At 42.8% G+C, this 20211-nt stretch overlaps 1 protein-coding gene across 5 annotated transcripts in view; it reads left to right on the forward strand.

Moving 5' to 3' along the window:
• The window catches only part of IBTK (inhibitor of Bruton tyrosine kinase), a 76694-nt gene that overhangs the window by 54592 nt on the left and 1891 nt on the right, over positions 1-20211 (forward strand). For 4 of the 5 annotated variants that reach the window (XM_085855876.1, XM_085855877.1, XM_085855879.1 and 1 more), the window contains 8 exons: positions 84-180; positions 15266-15367; positions 15548-15665; positions 15796-15856; positions 18760-18959; positions 19186-19268; positions 19370-19595; positions 19735-19932. In XM_085855876.1, the coding sequence (XP_085712002.1) occupies positions 84-180; positions 15266-15367; positions 15548-15665; positions 15796-15856; positions 18760-18959; positions 19186-19268; positions 19370-19595; positions 19735-19932 (1085 nt within the window). Of the gene's footprint in view, positions 1-83; positions 181-15265; positions 15368-15547; positions 15666-15795; positions 15857-16650; positions 16812-18759; positions 18960-19185; positions 19269-19369; positions 19596-19734; positions 19933-20211 lie in introns of those variants that run through there. The other variant, XR_015051482.1, reaches the window with a different exon arrangement.

Below are 20211 nucleotides of genomic sequence, written 5' to 3' on the forward strand. Positions count from 1 at the left end.
GTGGTTGAGTTGTGGGGAAGTCAAAGGTCGTGTGACTTCCAATCTTACGTTCCTTTATTTATTTTTTTTGTTCCATCACGTAGGGCATTTCTGACGACGTTTTGCAGCTTCATTTCAGAGCTAAAGTTCTGTCTCTTCTTCTCGACTACCTCTACTCTGACTTCCTGCCTGAAATCCAAGGTAACACAACTCAAATAGTTTTATGTGTTCTTCTCAAGGGATGATCTACGTATCATTTTACCCAGCTTGTTGGGATTCGTTTGGGTTTTTAACTGCAGGGTTTTTATATTTCTGCAACTAAGGTGAAACCAGTGAGCCTGGTGTTGGCGCAGTGGTTAGGGCAGCGGCTTGGGATCCAAAAGGTCCTGAGTTCAAACCCCGTTGGGCCACTGAATTAATACACCAGGGGGTTGACTCAGCCTGTCATCCTTACGAGGTCGGCGAAATGAGTGCCAGTGTACTGGTCCCGGTGTATGCCCCGGTTAGAATAGGTGTACCATATCCCTGTGTGTCGTAAGAGGCGACCAGGGTTGGCGTCAGGAAGGGCATCCGGCCATAAAACATTGCCTCAAGAAAAAAAAAAAGCCAAACCCCTGCACAGCAGGGAAAAATGGCTGTAAAAACGGTCATAAGGTGAAACCAGTATTCACAATGATCGACTCCCTCATTTGGTACTGAATTGTCATGCATTAGAGCTTTCCGAATTGGCTTCATTTAAATCAAAGGGTTGTTTTATACGTATGAGCCTCCATTATAATGTAAGGTGTAATGGGGGTGAAGCATTGATGTTCCCATGTGCGTTCAAGTCGTATCGGTTTTTATCTTATCGTTTTAACGTCGTAGGCAAATCGGGGACATTATTATTAGTTTGTCATTGACAAAAATTATGAGAATATCGAGAAAATAAGTAAGAATTAATTATGGAGAAAAGTCCTTATTAGTCCTGCCACAGCGTGTCAAGTACGAGACCAACCATTTTTTAAAATTGCTTCGTGTTTAATTATTTACCATTGAGCTTCAATGTGTATTTCGAAGCCATAACGTTTTTACCATTTGAGCTTTTGTCATAAAATCTTCAACAAACCTTTCTGAGAATATGGAGAACACAAACTAATAAAATGTACAATTTTTGTTTTAACTCGTTTTTGTTGGTTTGGGACAGCTTGGTTTGGGAGGTGTAAGAGCAGTACACAGAGAGTGAAAAATGGAGTTCTCAATGTACAATGTGACTCTGCTGCCAGGACGGGGTTCAGGTCGATCGAACCGGAGGATACGATAACCAGGGAGTGACATTAAAGAGTCAGGAACGTCCTGTGGGAGGAATGATTCTGTTAAATGGGTGATGTCCTGTTTATCGGCAGCGGCCTGGATTGAGAGATCTGTCAGCTTGGAGCAGAGATCTCAGATGTTTGAGGTCCACACATTTAGGGACAAAGTAGGAGTCAATTTTATTTGTGTGTAAATATATGTTGTACGTACTTTCCTCTTTTATTTAGTGTTATTCTTCCTCAGAGCAATTCTTCAATTTATTCTTCAATGAGCAATGTTATTGTTATCTTCCTCAGAGCAACTCAATTACCTTAAAATTGGGAATTGTGTTTTTTTTGAGTAGAAATTGGCTTTACCTGATGGCATGTACATCAAGGCTTAAAAAAAGCTTAGCTTGCCATGTATTTGGACAAAATATGCCAAAAATCAAATTTTGTACCATTGATGTTTCAACATGAAATTTTGTGCTAAAATGTACAAAAACTTGCATTTATCACTGAATGAGAGAGATTTCAATTTATCAAGTCAATTCAATCACATTTATTCATTATTGCAACCTATCTCTCAGCTATAATTGTCAAAATAAGCCTGGTATTGGCTTAGTGGTTAGGGTGGCGGCTTGGGATCCTAGGGTCCTGAGTTCAAGCCCCGTTGGCTGCTGAATTAATATATACCAGGAGGTTGACTCAGCCTGTCATCCTTCTGAGGTCGGCAAAATGAGTACCAGTGTACTTGTAAGGGAGACACTGCTTCAGCGGCAAAGCCGCATCCCAACCAATGATGCAACCAGCAGCCACAGGCTGCACTCGATAGAGAGAATTGTCAAAATGTGCGATTCTGATGCATTTAGATCACGGATTTGTGAAATTGACCCCTTCGTTACCCATGTAACGTTACTAACCACCAACAACAACAACAACATGTTTTTTGCCGAAAGAGAAAGCATTTGTTTAGAATGTTAATTGCTTGAATTTTATTTCTCTGTACAATCCTTAGTTCACAAAAGGAAATTAGAATCATGAACATTGTAACATGTGGAGTACAGAAGCTGTCAAAACTTGCAATGCTACTAACCATGTAAAATTAATACAGATGCTGGTTTGTTGACACAAGGCAAAGCTTGAATGCATGGAGCAAAGTTAAGACAAATGAGGGCAGTACGAGCCAATTATTTACCCATAATGCAACTTTAAGCACATTCTTCTCATATACGCTGCATCCACGTGTAACAAGTCAGTGCTTTCATTGTTTCAACAACTTTCATCTGGTGACAAAATGTGAGGTAAGTTGGATGACAGTGAAGTAACACATTAACTTTTGTATGCCTGATACTTTCATGTTGCACAAAATATAATTAAATTAATCAAAGGTGTGATTGGTACTACGTTGTACACAGGTATCCCCCTACTTAATCACGATGGTTCGCTCCAAGGAATGGTTTCATTTAGGACTATTGTTCACTTAAAGAAGGAGCCTTCACAGTGTCTGGTGATTGTGCAACTGTCATCGTGATATGCAGAGAAGTTTTTCCACTGATTAACTTTTCAATGGGGCGATTAACTTTTCAGAAGGCTTGTGAATAATTTTAGAATGAAAGGTTTAAAAATAACTATCTCCTCCACCACATTATTGGGCTTTCATGTTCGGAAACTTGGACTCAACATTGTTTTGCTGAGTGTTTCAACGAAATGAACTTTATTATTGTGTTGCTGTCTTTATTACTTGGTAAATGATCGGGTTCGGCAATATACCGATCGATTATACTGGTTATACCGGTATAATTTTTCATATTGGAATTTTGAATATACTGGTATCAGTGTGACCACTCCTTGGCTTTTTTCACAAGATATTGGCTATTCGTTGTTCACCTTGGCATCTTGGTTTTCTATAGGTTTTCTTGGCGTATAGGTTTTCTATTATCACCGCTTTTCCAAAACCTTGTGAATTATTGGCTTTTTTCATTGGCTCACCTTGGCATTAATGAAAATGAGGAGTGGTTACACTGACCGGGATACCGAAAATAATCGGTATGAAAAATAAAAATCGGTATTTTGCCAACAAATCGAAGAATGGTGTTTGCAATCTTTAAATACCATACATGATTGAAAAAGCTTTGATGCATTCGGCTACATCTGGAACAGTGGAACATATAACATCAAGACGTACCAGGAAGTAAGTACAGTAGGTTTTAACTTTTAACCCTCAGCACCAGACCACCAAAAAAGCAATCACATTTTTTTTTTGCCCTCGTGGCTGTTTTTAAAGCGATTGCCAATTGGTTATTTTTATATGAACCGGATATACTTTAGAAAGTCTGTGTTGATTAACGAAATGGCAATCTGTGGTAGTTATACCGGTACAATAGTCTTACCAGTACGGCGATCCGCGATAGTCATACCAGCCTGTGCCGATTACCGACATGACGATCCGCGATAGCGATACCAGCCTGTGCCGATTGCCAATGCTGATCTCGCTTTGAAACAAAATCATTTTTAATACAAGTTAAAGTTAGAGGTAAAATAACCGTTCTCATCGTGGGAGAAAAAATACACCCCATGTGTGAATACCTTGAAAAATTTCAGTCTGTCAATGATGTGTATATCATATATGAATACATCATGGCCATTGGGCATGATAATTAAAGAAAATGTATGTATTTTTGGAACTTGCGTAAAAATTAATTTTTTTTTAAAAAAATCGATATATCGATGCCGACGGAGCCTCATAAATAATTATCATCTACATGAAAGACAAAATGATTTCCACGTTAGGTGTGCAAAGAGTTGCCAACAATTGTAGATACTTCCAATTTTCAGTTCAAATTTAAGGAGAGAACCTGCATTTGATGCTTAAGACAAGACGCTGTTATGTGTAACACACTGGTATGTAACACACATGTATGGAAGACTGATTTTTTTCTTTCTTTGCAAGTGGGAAAAGGCAATTCCCTTCATCATGAATTATTTCTTCACAAGTAAGTTGTCGTTAATGACAACTAAAGTTGCAATGTTTGGCATGTTTAGTCACAATAATTTACATGTGTATGCAGCATTGTGAGAAACACTCATGTACAAATGCACAAATTTGTAGATCATAATGTAGACGAAAATACTGTTGTGGTTGACGAAATTCGCAAACCACCATTCAGGTCCCGTAGGTGAGATATCTCTGTAAGTATATGTGTAGTTAGCCCAAACCCGTTGTTTAGAGGGAATAAATGTCATTCATTCGGGCTGCGACCCTTTTAGATAGCCGTTTTTCTTTTACTATCTTTATTTTGGACCAACCGCCATTACTACCACCACAACCACCACCAACCGCATCTCGACAACCACAGCCACCTTCTCCAGAACCGCCTTCACAACATCCACCTTCTCCACAACCGCTGTCACACACCAACCACCAACCGCAACGCCGCTTCACAACAACAGCAACGCCAACAGCCACGACCTTTACCATCACAACTCGCCCTCGCAACCATCGCATCACCGCCATTCCCGTGCCGCTCGTGGGCACCGATCCTGGACTCGTACAGGGCGCGCACCGAGCAGCGGGTGCAAAAACACCAGCCTTTCCGAGAAATCGGATCAAGAATGATTCACGCCCACTTCTGTTCCGTCCTATCGGCGAGCGTGGGGCGATTTGGCCCCGCCTCCAGGCGCGTCGGAGTATAATCGCTATATGCAGATTCGCGGATCAAGAATGATTCACGCCCACGTTTCCTCTGTCCAATGGGGAGCGTGGCTCCGCCCCCGAGCCATTCCTGATCCAAAAATCTGCATATGATTTCTCCTGTCGGACTATAAAGCACCGAGCGCGGAGCGAATCGAGGCAGTTGGACGGAGTTGGGCAGTTGGAAAGAGTTGAAGAGTAGGGCAGTTGGAAGGAGTTGAGAAAGAGTTGAGAAGAGGAAAGAGTTGGAGAGTTGTGGTGGCGGTGAAAGCAGTCGAGAGAGTGTCTGTCGGGGTCCGGAGAGGCTGGAGAAGCCAAGAATCTTTGTGGAGGTCTGCACTTGTGTCAGAGTCGGGGAGCTGCGGAGAGGGGAGGCCGGTAACGCGATCGAGGTCGCAGTGGAGTCGCTCGTCGCGGGACCCAAGCCAGCCAGATATCCTCTTTCCCCCGAGCATCAACAACCCCTCCCTGTTTCCCCCCGCGCTGAGATAGTGTGAGAAGGGGGCCCCGTTCCCACCCCATTCCAGGCAGTGCCAGCGAGGCCCGCGGAGTCGGGGCGCCGCCGCCATTTTGCGGCTCATCACCAGACGGGTAGGCTCGACGCGGTCTCGGCCCCAGGCCCGTCTGCCCCTCATCGTTGAGGGTGGCCCCTTCCTTTTTCTTTTGCTTTGAGTATATGTGTTGGCGGCGCCGTCTGTGAAGTAAAACTGCATAAGTGTTGCCGTGTGCTCGGTAGTCGGTAGTAGATCTGCATTGTGTCTCTTTTGTTGCATTTGCTTTTTGTGCAGAATTGTCATGTTACTTTTACATTTGCTTTTGGTGCATAATTGTTGTGATTGTATATGTGTGCTTTCCGTTTGCCGCGGAATAAATGTGCTTTATGTTGAACTGTTTTTCCCGTTTCGCTTCGTCTTTTCTTTTATTGAATCTCCATCTTACTTCACGTAAAGGGTTGGTCGTGGGCTAAATACGCCCAATAATTAATCGAACCGCCGAGGTTGACGATAACACCGCTCGGTTATCCCGATAGTACGGAACGGGTCGCTTAAAGTGGCCCGTGTCCGAAGTCGACCTGCGGCGAGGTGCGATCGCCCGGTCTACCCTCCGTGTGGGTACTTAGGTAGGTCGAATTTGGCGAGCAACCCTATCCCACGCGGGGGGCCGATTGGCACGATCGTGGTGAGGCCGAAAGGCCCACCCGTGACTAGTTCCCGGCGTTAGTCCGAGAGGGTCACGACGGGATTGTCCGTCCGGTGGGCGACGCAGCAATGCCAACCCTCCCGATTTCATCGGGAGGCTTCCGAAAATTCACCCAAACTCCCGCCCTTACGATCACTATCCTTATCCTCCCGAAATTTTGATATTTTTGCACTGTTCACTAATCAGAATGTACTGGTATGAGAATTGAATGAAAAGCATCGTCTGCTACGTATAACATGTGGTAACTCCATAACGTTCGCTGCTACCAAATTGTACGTAAAAAATTGCAAATTCAAATGAGGAGCAGCGAAACATTGGGTCTGGATCTCGCTTATGCGATCATGCACTGAGATTTAGTGCATGCGGTTTGTGTGCAATACAGTGCATGCGGTATGTATGCACAGTGTATATGCATGCGATACGCTCACTGCATGCAGCTGGGCCCCGTACCAGCCCGGCGGTCGCGACCACCGTGCGGTGTTTAACAGCCGCTAGAGTTCTACGAGTCGCGCTGCAGCTGTGGAACATCGACTTCGAAGTTACCGATGCTTCAAGCCCTCGATGTTGATTACGAAATGGCAGAAAAGAAGCTTACGAAGACCAAGAAATGGTCTCAGAAGTACAAGACCGAATACAGTCTCCAATACCCGTGTATTCGAAAGTCTGAAAGAGGAATTCATCATGCGTATTGTACAGTATGCAGCGTTGATATTTCAGTTGAGCACGGAGGTCGCGATGATATTCGGAAGCACGTTGGAAGCAAACGGCACACAGACATTGCAAAGGAGAGATCTTCGAGCACGAGTACCGGTACACTTCTGAATTATTTCACCAAACAAGGGACAAGCGAGGAAGAGGATGTTACTCGAGCGGAACTTCTCTTTAGTGGATTTATTGTGGAACATAACTTGCCCATATCAGTCTCAGATCATGCTGGACCTCAATTTCAAAAGATGTTTCCAGATTCAAAAGTTGCTTCAAAGTATGGATGTGCAAGAACAAAAACTTGCAAGATGTGCAAGATGTGCAAGAACAAAAAAAATAAAAAATAAAAAAAAATAAAAAAAACAAGAACAAAAAGCAAGAAAAAAAAAAGAAAAAAAAAAAAAAGAACAAGAACAAAGAAGAAAAAAAGAACACTGGTCAACAATTTTTTACTTTCTGAATGTTGTCTAGATTTCTACAAGTGAATTAGGGTATTCTGGCACTGCTGAATCAGGAAATGGCATCCGTTTCTCTCCATCAGGTCAGGTTTTTGTGCTAAGTTGATTTGAAAAAATCAGATCTTGTGACAAAATCAATTACATTTTTGTGGCATTATCAGCTGATTTTTGTCAACACATATCATCCTAAACATGTTTTTAAGAGAAAAAAAATGTTTTGCCAACAACATTTATTGATTACATGATAGAAACATCGATTACTGTCATCTGAATGGTGGGCATTGATAAAGGTAAGTACAAGTAAATTGCATGTTGCGTCACCACTGTTCAAACTTCAGGGCTTGAACTTCCGTTTCTTCGAACTCCTGGAATGTTCAGCGGCAGGGAGGTCTCTCTTCAGATTCCAACAGTAGTCAGCCATCATGACTACGTCCCAGCGACCCTGATACCTGGTCTCCATCTCCTTCATGTCCTGATGGAATCTCTCCCCTGCTCGTCACTCATTGAACCCAGGTTCTCAGGAAACCGGTTCATATGTGAAAATAGGTAGTGCATCTTGATGCTCATGTTGCAGCCCAGGTTTCTGAAAGCAGTCAGCATGTTGTTGACAAGTTCTGCGTAGTTTCTGGCCTTATTGTTGCCAAGAAAGTTCTTCACTACCAAAACAAATGTCTTCCACGCTTCCAGTTCCACTTCGTTCATTGAGTTTTGAACTCTGGATCTCTGATGAGCTGACGGATCTGAGAACCATCAAAGATGCCAGCTTTCAACTTCTCCATGGTCAATCCTGGAAAAGCCTGGCACAAGTAAGTGAAGCAGTCACCATCTTTGTCCAGAGCCTTGGTGAACTGCTTGATTAAGCCGAGCTTGATGTGCAGCGGTGGGAAGAGTATTCTGTCTCTGTCCACCAGAGGGTCGTTGATGACGTTCCTTTCTTTGCATGGCACCAATTCCTCCCGCACAGGCCAGTCCTTCTTCGTGTAATGCTGAGCACGGTCCCTACTATCCCACATGCACAGAAAACATGGGTACTTGGTGAAGCCAGACTGTTGTCCCAACAAAAAGTTCACCATCTTCAGGTCAACACAAATAAACCACTTATGCTGATCATAACCAATTTTCTCCAGCACGTACTTCACCGCTTCATACTTCTCCTTCAGTGTAGTCGAGTGAGCGATGGGTACAGAGGCAAACTGGTTGCCGTTGTGTAGCAGAACACATTTCAGTGATCGCTTGCTGCTGTCAATGAACAGTCTCCAATCTTTGGGTTCGTACTGTGGCACTCCAAGCTTGAGCAGAAGCGCATGTCATAAATTGGCGCATGTAGGTATTGTACATTCTTCAGAGTTCGTTATTTCAAGAAATACAACTTTTTTGTATCACATTATTACAAAATCTGCCCCATTAACTTTAGTTTTGATCCACGAACTTTATGCTTTGCCTCACCAATTTTTGGAAGATTTTGAGGTTTTATGACTTCAGACTGATACCTTTTCGACATAATCACCTAGAACTATCGTACCTGAATACTTCTTGTCATTAAAATAATTATTTCCAATTAAAACAATTATTTGACATGACATTTTACCCCCACCAACTTCTTCTAAAATGCTCCACACATGCGTACATGTGAACAAAAATGTAAAAAACGACATGTGGCCATATCTCAAAAACTTGACCTGATTGAACAAAACTAATGTGAGTTTTGGATTCAGCGCATCAGATTCGTCCTAAATCAGCTTAAAAAATGCAGACAACAAATTTGTTGTTGACCAGTGTAATTGGTGAGTTGTCAAATGTTACTGTTTCATCTATTGCCGATATTGCTAGACTAGCTCCATTTAGCCTAGCTCCAGACGGTAGCAATGACAGTGGTGAGGCCCAGCTATATCCTGTCCTGATTTCGTACTATGACAACAGTGCTGGGATTGTGAAGCAAGGTTTGCTAAGTTTGCCTGCGTGCAAACAAGATTCCACTGGAGAAAACATTTTCAAACTGCTTGATCATGAGTTCAGTGACAGGAAAATTCCGTGGGGAAATTGTGTTTCCTTTTGTGCTGATAATGCCTCTGTCATGGTGGGCAAGCACAAAGGAGTCGCTGCTTATATCCACAAACAAAATCCGGAGTGCTACATCATGGGATGCCCTTGCCATATGATGCACAATACGGCCAAGAAGGTGGCTCAGGCCTTACCCATTGAATTAGATGACTTTCTCATCGATATTTACTACTACTTGGACAAAAGTAGTAAACGCGTCAAAGGAGTGAAAGCACTGCAAGAACTCTGTGATGCCCCGACACACAAGATTCTGAAGCATGTCGCAACAAGGTGGCTGTCCCTTGGTCAGTGCCTAGACAGGCTGATTGAACAGTGGGAGCCACTTCGCCTCTTCTTCAAAGAAGAAGTACGAAGAAAAATGCAACCAACTGTAGCCAAGACTCTAACAACGAGCAAGAAGGACGGCACTGTATCTACTGCCAGTACTGGCACTGCAGGATCAAGCACTCGTGGAGCAGCATTCACCACTACCACTGCAGTATCTGCTGCGAAGAAGACAGCAGGGACAGCACCAAAACCAATGCTGAGAGCAGGTAGCATCACCGGCCCTTCATCACGTTCATCTACAAAGCAGATCCCTTCAGAGTCGAGAAAGACTGTGATAGTCCCATCTACAGGCAAAGAAGGACCCAAGTTAAGTTCTGCTTTTGCCAAATCACTTGATAGAAGCTCAGCAAAACCTTCGAATCAGAGGTCTTCTTCCTTGGCTGCACCTACCTCAAGCTCTCTCCTCAAACGTAAAATTGGATCTGGTACTACGAGTCTGACCTCTTCTGCTGGCAGTAAACGCAAGTGTGATCGCCCTGCGGCTAAGTGTACTACGAGTTCTACAACTGAAAGCGCATCTTCCTCAAACACTGTGCAGGAATCTAGAGAAAAACGTGTCAACAGGATGTTCTTGTCTCCACAAACAAAACTCTATTGTTTCTTCCTTCGATATGCTAACAAGCTTTTTGAGAAGGGGAATCTTCTGCTCCAAAGAGGCGAACCCTGTATTCATCTCCTGCACGGAGAATTGAATGGTCTTCTGAAAGATATCTTCGTATGGTTTTTGAAACCATCGGTGTCATCGGTTGCTCTGGTAAATGTACCCTTCTCTGACAGAAATCATCAGAAGAATGATGAGGACCTCATGATTGGGAACGATGCCAAACTGTATATAAGGGAGTCTCAAGAAATCCACCTTCACTCTGAGTGAGTCAGACATCCAAGGTTTCTTCAGTGCAGTTCGCTCATATTATGTGAAAGCCTGCAATTACATCTTCAAAACCTGGCCGCTAGATGATGAATTAGCCAAGCATGCTCAGGTGCTGGATGTTAAGCTACACCAAGAAGTGGGGTTTGACTGTGTGGAGTTTTTCATCAAGAAATTCCCCTGTCTGTTCAGTGGCGGTGATAGTGACATAGACAGTCTTGAGAGTGAATTCGCTCACTACCAGGCAGACGCCTCCATAGCTACAATTGCTACCGAGACAGTGAGAGTGGATGAGCAGTGGCATCGGATTTCACAGCTCACAGATCCCTGCACTGGTGCCAAGAAGTATCCTAATTTGAGCAAAGTGATGAAGGGAATCTTGGTCATTCCTCATTCGAACGCATCATGTGAGCGGGCACTCAGTCTTGTACGGAAGAATCATACTGAATTTCGTCCCAATTTGAGTGTCAAAACCCTGGAAGCTCTCTTAATTGAAAAACTAGCTCATAACACCCCTTGCTACCCAGAGAGAATACAGCAAAGACATAATCAGAAGGGCTAAAAGAGCCACACAGCTGTCACTCAGCAAAGCTGCCATGGAAAAAGCAAGCAGCAGTAGTACCAGCCAGTAAGGTAAGAAAAATATTGCTTCTTTTGTGCTTTTTGTTAATCTTTGATTGTCCCCTAACTTACTAATATTAACATACATGTAACATTAAAAAGTGCACAATTTTCCCCTTTTTTTGTTCAAAAAGTGGGAATTCTTAACATGTTAAATGCTCCAAAATAGGGCTCAGAGGGCACTAGAGAGCGTCTAGAACCCCAGAGCTTCCAGGGCCCTAAGGCGGGCCCTGGACCCCGCCGCAAGGGTCGAGCGCTCCGCGCTCGAGATGTGCGCTTCGCGCACATTATTTGGTGTCGGTTGAAAATCCTCCCTAATTCTGATTTCCAAAAGTTGGCATCTCTGGCGACGTGCCGCGATTCGAGTTACGTGGCCGTTCGCACGCCGGCGGGCGCGAATCAGCAACAATACATTTGTTCTCGTGAAAGAAGAATAGTATATGATGTGCTTTTTTATGCCTCTGCTGACGAAGTCGCCGGAGGCATTATCTTTTTGGGTTGTACTTCCGTCCATACGTCCGTCCGTGCTAATTTTCTTTGTTTTCTCTGCAACTGCTTATCCGATTCACACAAAATTTTCACCATAGGTGCGAGTACTCATGTAGAATGTTTTTTTATGATGTCATAGGTCATGTGGTGTGGCAGCCATGTTGGGAAAAAGGAAAAACTTTGGACCTCTATCCCCGAAATCGCTCCATGGAAAAAATTGAAACTTGGCACATGTAAAGTACTCCCTCCGGGAAGTAAGTGATTTTTTTGATGATGTCATAGGTGGCTTTGCTATGACATCATAATTGCATACCTCAAATGCTTTATCCGATGGGTATGAAAATTTTTGATGGCCATTTCCGGCTAAATTTTATGGGGGGGGGGGGGTAAATTGATGACGTCATCGATCAGGTGGTTTGGCAGCCATATCGTTTTTAACATAAAAATCTTCTCCGAAATGGCTGAACAGATCAAAGCAAAACTTTACAGGCATGATTGCTTATCCATGAGGAACAAATAGTTCTCCACCTATGACATCATAGGTCACATGGTTTGGCAGCTATGATTTTTTGAAGAATAAACCTTTAAAAATCCTCTTCTCCAGAATATATCGACAGATCGAGGAGAAACTTCACCCACATGTTCCCCAGTCCTTGGGGATACCACGGTGTTCATAAATAATTAATCAGTCACATGTCCTGCAGCCATATTGGATTGAGCGAAAATCTTTTAAAAATTCTTTCTCTTGAACCGCTTTATCAATCAACGTGAAACGTCAAAATTATGATCTCGTCACAGGGAATATATGTTTTAAATTTCAACCTGATTGGACACATGGTCTGGCAGCCAAAGTTATTTAATATTCTGAATCTTGGTTCAGGGATTTAAATCAAGCTTGGCGCAAGTATGTATGATAATGTGGGCAGAGGCATATCTGGCGACATCGCAACACTGAAGAGTGCCCTTGTTGTTTACGTTTTCTCAAGCCAGATACATGAATTAAAAAGAGGATCGCCAGTCATGAAGCTCACCTGGATCAGGAGCAACAGTCACTCAAACCTCCCACAGACCCCCTTAGACCCTGAATTTTTTAATGCCGTGAACAAACTTTAGTACATCATGGGTGATGAATGTTGCGGTCAACTTTCATTGAAATCGTTTGTATAGTTTTAGAGAAGAGAGCAAATACCTATTTTGGGGGGGTCAAAATCCTCCCGTAGACCCCTTAATGAGCACAGATTTTGATGCGGTCGATAAATTTTGGTACATCACTTGTGATGAAGGTTGTGGTCAAATTTTATTGAAATTGTGTGTAGTTTCGGAGGAGACAGCGAATACCTATTTGGGGGGGGTTCAATCCCCTTCCCCCCTCTTCTTCAGAAACCCCTTAATGAGTGCAGATTTTGGTGTGATCGATAAACTTTTGTCCATCATTAGTGATGAATGTTGTGTTCAAGTTTCATCTAAATTGTGTGTGTAGTTTTGGAGAAGCGAGCAAATACCTATTTTTTTGGGGGGGGGGATCAACCCCCCCCCCGTGGATCCCTTTAATGAGCGCAGATTTTGATGCGGGGAATACACCTTCATTCGACATCGGATATGAATGTTGTGGCCAAGTTTCATCAAAATCGTGTGTTTGGTTCAAGCGATAATGACTCACTCACTCACTTATGGACACTGCTCGATCACGTAAGCTCACTTGACTAAAGTTCAGGTGAGCTAAAAATGGCTGCATTCTTCAGGTTCTGCGCAAGAGATTCTGAATAATGACATGCATTGTAATTTGTATATATGAACATACATGAAGATAGTCATACATTCATGATGTCAGGAGTACATGATGATGAAAGGACATCTCTGCATGTGTTTACGATAGACCTCATGTCATACTCTTTCAAAACTTGTTCAGTGTATGTACCTCTAGATTCTAGAATGTGAAGCTTGTTTCATCACTTGCAAGCACAGTGTACTTGTGAACTTTCCAGTTCTTCAAACTTAAAGAAAACTCAATACAGTATTGTATTGAGCTTCATATGTTGTTCAGGCAACAATCTATTTGAAGATTCAAACTCGGACGTCTACTTAACTGTATTTACAAGTGTGGAAACATTTTTTGGTGTTATATTTGGTAGCAGTGCAGATTTATTCCTGTAATGAAATCTTGTAGTCAGGTTGTTGTTATTATGAAAGCAAAATAAGACCTATCTCCTGAGAAAGTGTGATTAAAATAGGATGTTTCACAAATTTTCCTTGGGATGGACAAATGGTAACATTACCAACCAAAACATGACTCACCAACATTTTTGGTGAGAATAATTGTGATAAGTTGTTTGCCGAAACACTTGCCAGTAAACAAGGAATTATAGAAATACTAGTAGTAATACCCGGCGTTGCTCGGGCTAGCAATAAAGCCCGGTGTTGCCCGGGCTTTCTTGCAAATTTCCTGAATAGCGGTTAGGGTTAGGGTTAGCTGTTAGTGTTAGGGTACCTAACCCTAACACTAACCCAAACCCTAACCCTAACCCTAACAGCTTGGCGTAGCGGAGGTAAACAGCACCCGGGGCAAAGTGGAAATTTGCATCCCCCGTAGGCCTTAAACTTGAGTGAATTTGAATGGAAAATCCCATAAGGGATATCGATTTATCGAATTTTTTTTTCGAATATCGGAAGTGTTATGGAAAAAATTTATAGCCAATGACCTAAGTTGGACCAAAATCCATAATCGTACCGAATTTGAATGGATCCGTTGGAGTTTGTGAAAATGCATCTAAACAAATTTTGAGGGGCCTCTTAAGGAAGACAATAATATCATTAGTATATGTGCCAAATCTTGTTTCATTTCATGCAGTAACAAAAATCTGATGGTGGAACAAAGAAAGGGGTGTGCCGAAATATTAATATGGATTACACTTTGTTTCAGCTGTATTTTATGCAAAGACATGCTAATTGTATCCATGTCCTTTTTTGGGGGGGATGTTTTCACCACCTCTTCTCCAACATTGCTCTCTCAGTCTTCTAACCCACTCCAGCAACTGCAGGAGGCTGTAATGCATTCTTCCAGTTACACTCTCCTGGTTAAACTTCCAAAATCCAGACTGACTGCACACATCAACTCTTTCATACCTTGCTCCTCTCGTTTATGGAACCACCTTTCAGAGGCTTTTCTGGCTCAGTCTTCCCTCCAGGACTTCAAGCAGGCACCACCACTTTGTGTCATCCCCAATTCTGACCCATAATCTTTATTACCCCCAATAATCTTTTCTTACATAACCATCTTCCTTGTAATTTGTGTTTCCTCTCCTCACTGTCCTCTTTTCATGCTCATTCTCATTCCCTTGTTGTTTGTCCCACTGTCAGATCTACTTTGCTCTAACATGAAACTTTCTCCTGTTAGAAAAATAAAAATAAACAAAAAAAGAAACATTTTATCAACTGAAAGCTGATCACCGTACATTAACCGCCATTGGAATTGAGGTGCGGATGGTATTCTGAGTGTCGGCCCTTTGTTAGCACCTTTACAAAAATTAGTATTCCATTAGAATATTAGATATATGTGAAGACATGCCATTACGGGCATATTTCTCTGTGTTCCTAGGCAATGATTCGGTTGATCTACTTTGTGAACTCCTGGCTGCTTCAGATCAGCTGATGGCCTTTGACCTAAAAGATGCTTGTCAAAGGGCCTTGGTGGCTGAGTGTGAGTCTGATTTGAGCTTTTCTGCACACGTCCATTCCATTCACAAGGGTCTTTGCGTGAACCTCCTGATTAACTCTTAATTAAAGTTTGAATTGATATGCAGCGTTGTATTGTACTGAATGGCATAATGCAAGACCAAATTGGAATTTTTTGTTTGCTTTGCTATGTTTGCGACAACAGTGACCCTAAATAACTGTTACACTCTGCTTCGCCTGTCACTGTTGTACGGAGCTGACCTGCTGACATCTGCTGTTCGAGAGTTCATTTGTAAGAACCTCATGTCTCTCATCCAACTTGGGTAAGGATGGATGAAGTGTGATGTGGAAGGATGGGTATTGTGAATGATTCGCGGAGATTGGATGGTAATGCAAGTGGTTCGAGAGTATTAATGTATTTGCATGTTTTGTTTCTTTTATTTTTTTGCTTAGATTATTTGAAACATTTGACGACGAGATACTAGAAGAGTTGTCGGTATTCTATCGCAACATGGTGAGTGGGACGTGGTGTAAAAAAGTTAATCTATAAACCATAATCCTATGCAAATTATGTCCAGATTTGAAACAAGAATCTGATAGGATCTTGATAGACTGTGCCAAAGGGTTGTTGCAGTTTTTTTTGCTTTTAGTATGACTTTAGCTTTGTTATTAACCAAATAGCATGCTGTTTGCACATGCAAGGTGTGTGGACAGTGGATGGGAATATAGGTGAGTCAACTGTATTTATCATATTTGTAGTATTCTGCATATATACATGTGTATTCAAAGGGGTGGTGGTGGTTGGTGGGGGGGGGGGGGTGGGAGGTGGGAAGGTGAAAGGAAGTTAATCGGGGGACACTGCATTTAAAGAGTGGAAAGTAAGGTGGAAGACTATTCGATTACAGGGATATGTTTCCCACATTTGGACGAAGGGCCATAGTGTCCCAGTAGTTTGCTGGGAAAGTTATGGTTTGTGGGGGAAAATATGCTTTTCACGGTCCGATGAAATGTTTCTTTGGAAAATCCTGTTCCATTTTGCTTGTGACTCCCATTCTGCGTCGAAGAGTTTATCACACATCTGATTGGCTCCAGTCTGCAGACATAGATAAAAGAAAAGAAAAAAAGAAGAGCACTTGTCAACTACATGGAACATGTGTTTCAATGCAAGGAAGTGCCATGCCCTCGTTCTATCTCACCAAAAAGATTGGTTGGTGAGTTCCCCAACTTGCCTATTTGGGCAACCCCATGGGTGGAGTGCAGTCTCTGACAATCTTACACCTCACTGTCAGCCATAACCTGTCTTGGCAGACCATATCTCCAACCTGGTCTCGAAGGGAGGCTGATCCTTGGGTAGGAGGCCGAGTCCTAAATTTGGATTCTCGCGCACTGGCGACAGATTGGTGGTCTTTCAGTTCTCCACTGCCACTCTTCTGGTCTCACTCCACCTTCCTAACACCAGTCCTCCCCAGGTAATATTAATTTCCCGAGAATCCTTCACTTTGTTACCTTCCGTAAAGGCCCTGTCACACCTTGACGATTTAGCCAGCATATGCCTGACGTATGCAATATTTGGCTAAAACGCTGGCACACGTCGAATACATTATGGGTAAGTTTGTATACGTTAAGAGCACGCTGGCATACGTCGTAGTACGCTGGCTTTTTTTCGTAGTACGCTGGCATATGTCTTTGTACGCTGGCATACGTCATAGTACGCCGAGGTGTTAGACAAATTTTCCATGCTTGAAATTTTCCGACATATGCCAGTGTATGACTCTCACGTTCCGCATAACGCTGGCCATAAGTTGTAGGCACGTTACGCGATCGTTGACACACGTTACTTGTAAGTTACTCATAAGTCGAAACACGTTGAGGTAATGGTTAGCGTACCCGAAACTTATTTCTAACCTATGAGTAACGTGTTGTAGGCACGTTACGTGATCGTTGACACACGTCCACACACGTTACTTGTAAGTTTCTCATAAGTCGAAACTCGTCAAGGTAATGGTTAGCGTCAGTGTTCCAGACTCCCCGGTTTTTTATTTTTGTTTTTTTCTTCTGTATGACGGTGATGTTGACACTTCGATTTCTAGTGCGGTTATAATATAATATAATTAATAGGCTGCCGCTCAACAATTTAAATCATAACCGCACTAGAAATCGAAGTGTCAACATCACTGTCATACCGAAGAAAAGAAAAAAAAGAAAAAAAAAAAAACAGGGAGTCTGAAACACTGACGCTAACCATTACCTCGATGTGTTTCGACTTATGAGTAATGTACAAGTAACGTGTGTCAACGATCGCGTAACGTACCCACAACTTATGCTGGCGTATGCGGAACGTGTGTCATACGTCAAGTACGTCGAGAAATTTTCAACATGCTGAAAATTTCTCGGCATATGACGACGTATGCCAGAAAACTACGACGTATGTCAGTGTGCTCTTAACGTATACAAAACTTACCCATAACGTATTCGACGTGTGCCAGCTTGGTTCGGCAAATTTTTCATACGTCGGCATACACTGGCTAAAACGTCAAGGTGTGACAGCGGCTTCACACTTCGATGTCTAGTGCGGTTATGATTTGAATCGTTGAGCCGCAGCCTATTAATAGCCTATGCCACGTGATCATCGGCGATACGCTGCCGCACGCTATGCATGTTAGACTATCGTTGGGCATAGGTTGTAAACGCTGACAACACGCTCAGCATTCGTTGGTATAAGTTATCTATATGTGATTAAAACGTTTTGTGTACGTTACTAACACGTTACGCATACGTCCAACATGTTATTATACCCCCAAAAATTAAAAAAAAACATCAATAGTTCAGCGTATGCCAGTGTTTAACATACATTTTGAGACCTTGCCATACGCTGGCTAAAACGTCAAGGTGTGACAGCCCCTTCAGTCAAAACTTGATGCTTACTTTGACTCATTCATTCCACTTTTCTCTTGTCTGCTGAACTGGCTCTCTGTCGACTCATGCTTTTACGATCCACTATTTCAAGATTTCTACCCATCACCACCTTATGGTTTCTCCCATACTTTCTGGAGTGATTCTACTCTTGCTAACCCCTTCCCCCTTTTCCTTCTTACTATTTTCATTCCTGCCTGTTTCCTTCTGCCACTTTGTTAGGATATTAACCTGTTACCTTCTGTTTAGTTTTTTCATGAGCCACAATTTTTGGTGAGACAAATTTGGGGGAAGAAGTGGGTGGGTGAGAAGTGGGGAAAAAGTTTCACTATATTTTTCCTATCATGTATGGAAATATTCCCAAACTCTGCTTTTAACACATGATGATGTGTTATTCTCATTGCTCCTGTGTTAATATTATTCCAATGTATTAATACCACTGCTTTTGAGTGATTCACTCCTTTGTGCCATTTTCTTTCTTCCTCCTTCACCCTCTTACCACAGATTCCTGGCATGGCAAAACGAATCGTCTTGGCGGGGCCAGATCCATGCAGTGCTCTTGCAGTTTCCCCAGCGATGACCTCCAACTTTTCCGATTCTTCTAGCTCTTCAATTATTTCGCCATTGCCAGATTCTCCTTTGTCCTACCTGCAATCAACACCCAAAAACAAGAAGCGAAACAAAAATGTGAATGGACTGCAAAGGTGTGTGTGTGCGTGCGTGCGTGCATGCGTGTTCCAGTTCCAGCATTTCCCAAGAGCTTATCGTTGTATTCTGCCAGATGCCAACTTTGTTTTGATAAGACTTTTGTAGTGCTCTTTAAAGTCTAGGCATACAGTGTTATGCTCTCAATGCATGTTAATTGTGTTTTTGATATAAAATGCTCCTCTGCTTTTTTTTTCCTCCCCCTCCCACTTTTTTATTTTTCAGTCGCAATGAAAAGCCTGGGTCTAAAAGGATTGAAAGCAATACTGAAATTTCTTGCCGTGTTTTGGAGTTGCCATCTTTCTCACGTCAGTTTTTGTCACGAGTTCTATCGCTCATTTATTTATTTAGCCAGGTTGTGCTATTTTGACTTTATTTCTCATGGTGATGTTGAGTTTTCCTCTGCCAGGTTCAACAAGTATGGTTTGCAGATCTGAAGTGAGCCCCCATGAAATCCCCTCACAATGCACAGCAACCAAGCAATCATCCTCCTCCTCTCCCGTCACCTCTGCTCCCTTGCCTTGCATGGGTCATCACAGAAAAGGGCAGAAGGATGAGGGGGAACGAGCAGATGGACCCATTAATTCCCCATTATCCCCAGGTGATAAGTGGAGAGAAAGACCCTGGATAAACAGGTGTGTGCACTTTACTCGGCACCGCTTAATCCTGGCAGCATCAATGTTTCCAGTGTTTCCAGCATCAGCATCAATGACCAGTGTATAGTTTTGAACATTCCTAGGTACATGAAGCAATCTGTCATGATTTTCCATCCAGCCCTCCGAGTGCAGTCACTGACCTAAGGGCTGTTATTGCCATGGAGACAAAACTGCAGCAGGAAGATTTACACAATCACATTGCTGCCCGCTCTCAAAAAGCCCATGGGATGGGTCGCATGTCCCAAAAGAACAGGAAGACTGTGAAGGTCGAGGAACAAGAGGAACGAACCAACATAGAACCTTCAAGACCTACATGGTAAGATGTTATCATCCTCTTTGCCTTAAGCCCCAATAACATTGTCGATCCCCAATCCAATCCATTGAGACCATACTCTGTACAGAGCTTTGGTGCTGCTGAATCAGTCTCCTGGGCTATTGCGCACACTCCTGGACGGATCGCCACTCCAATGCAGGATACTCGAATGGCTCGATCATCCCAGAAAGCTGGTACTCATTTTACTGACCTCAGAAGGATGGCAGGCTGAGCCATCCCCACCTGGTATTAATTCAACAGCCAAGCAGGATTTGAACTCAG

The sequence above is a fragment of the Eptatretus burgeri genome, chromosome 15 (assembly GCF_056783735.1).
Source record: "Eptatretus burgeri isolate ZD-2024b chromosome 15, Ebu_testis_v1, whole genome shotgun sequence".
Classification (NCBI taxonomy): Eukaryota; Metazoa; Chordata; class Myxini; order Myxiniformes; family Myxinidae; genus Eptatretus; species Eptatretus burgeri.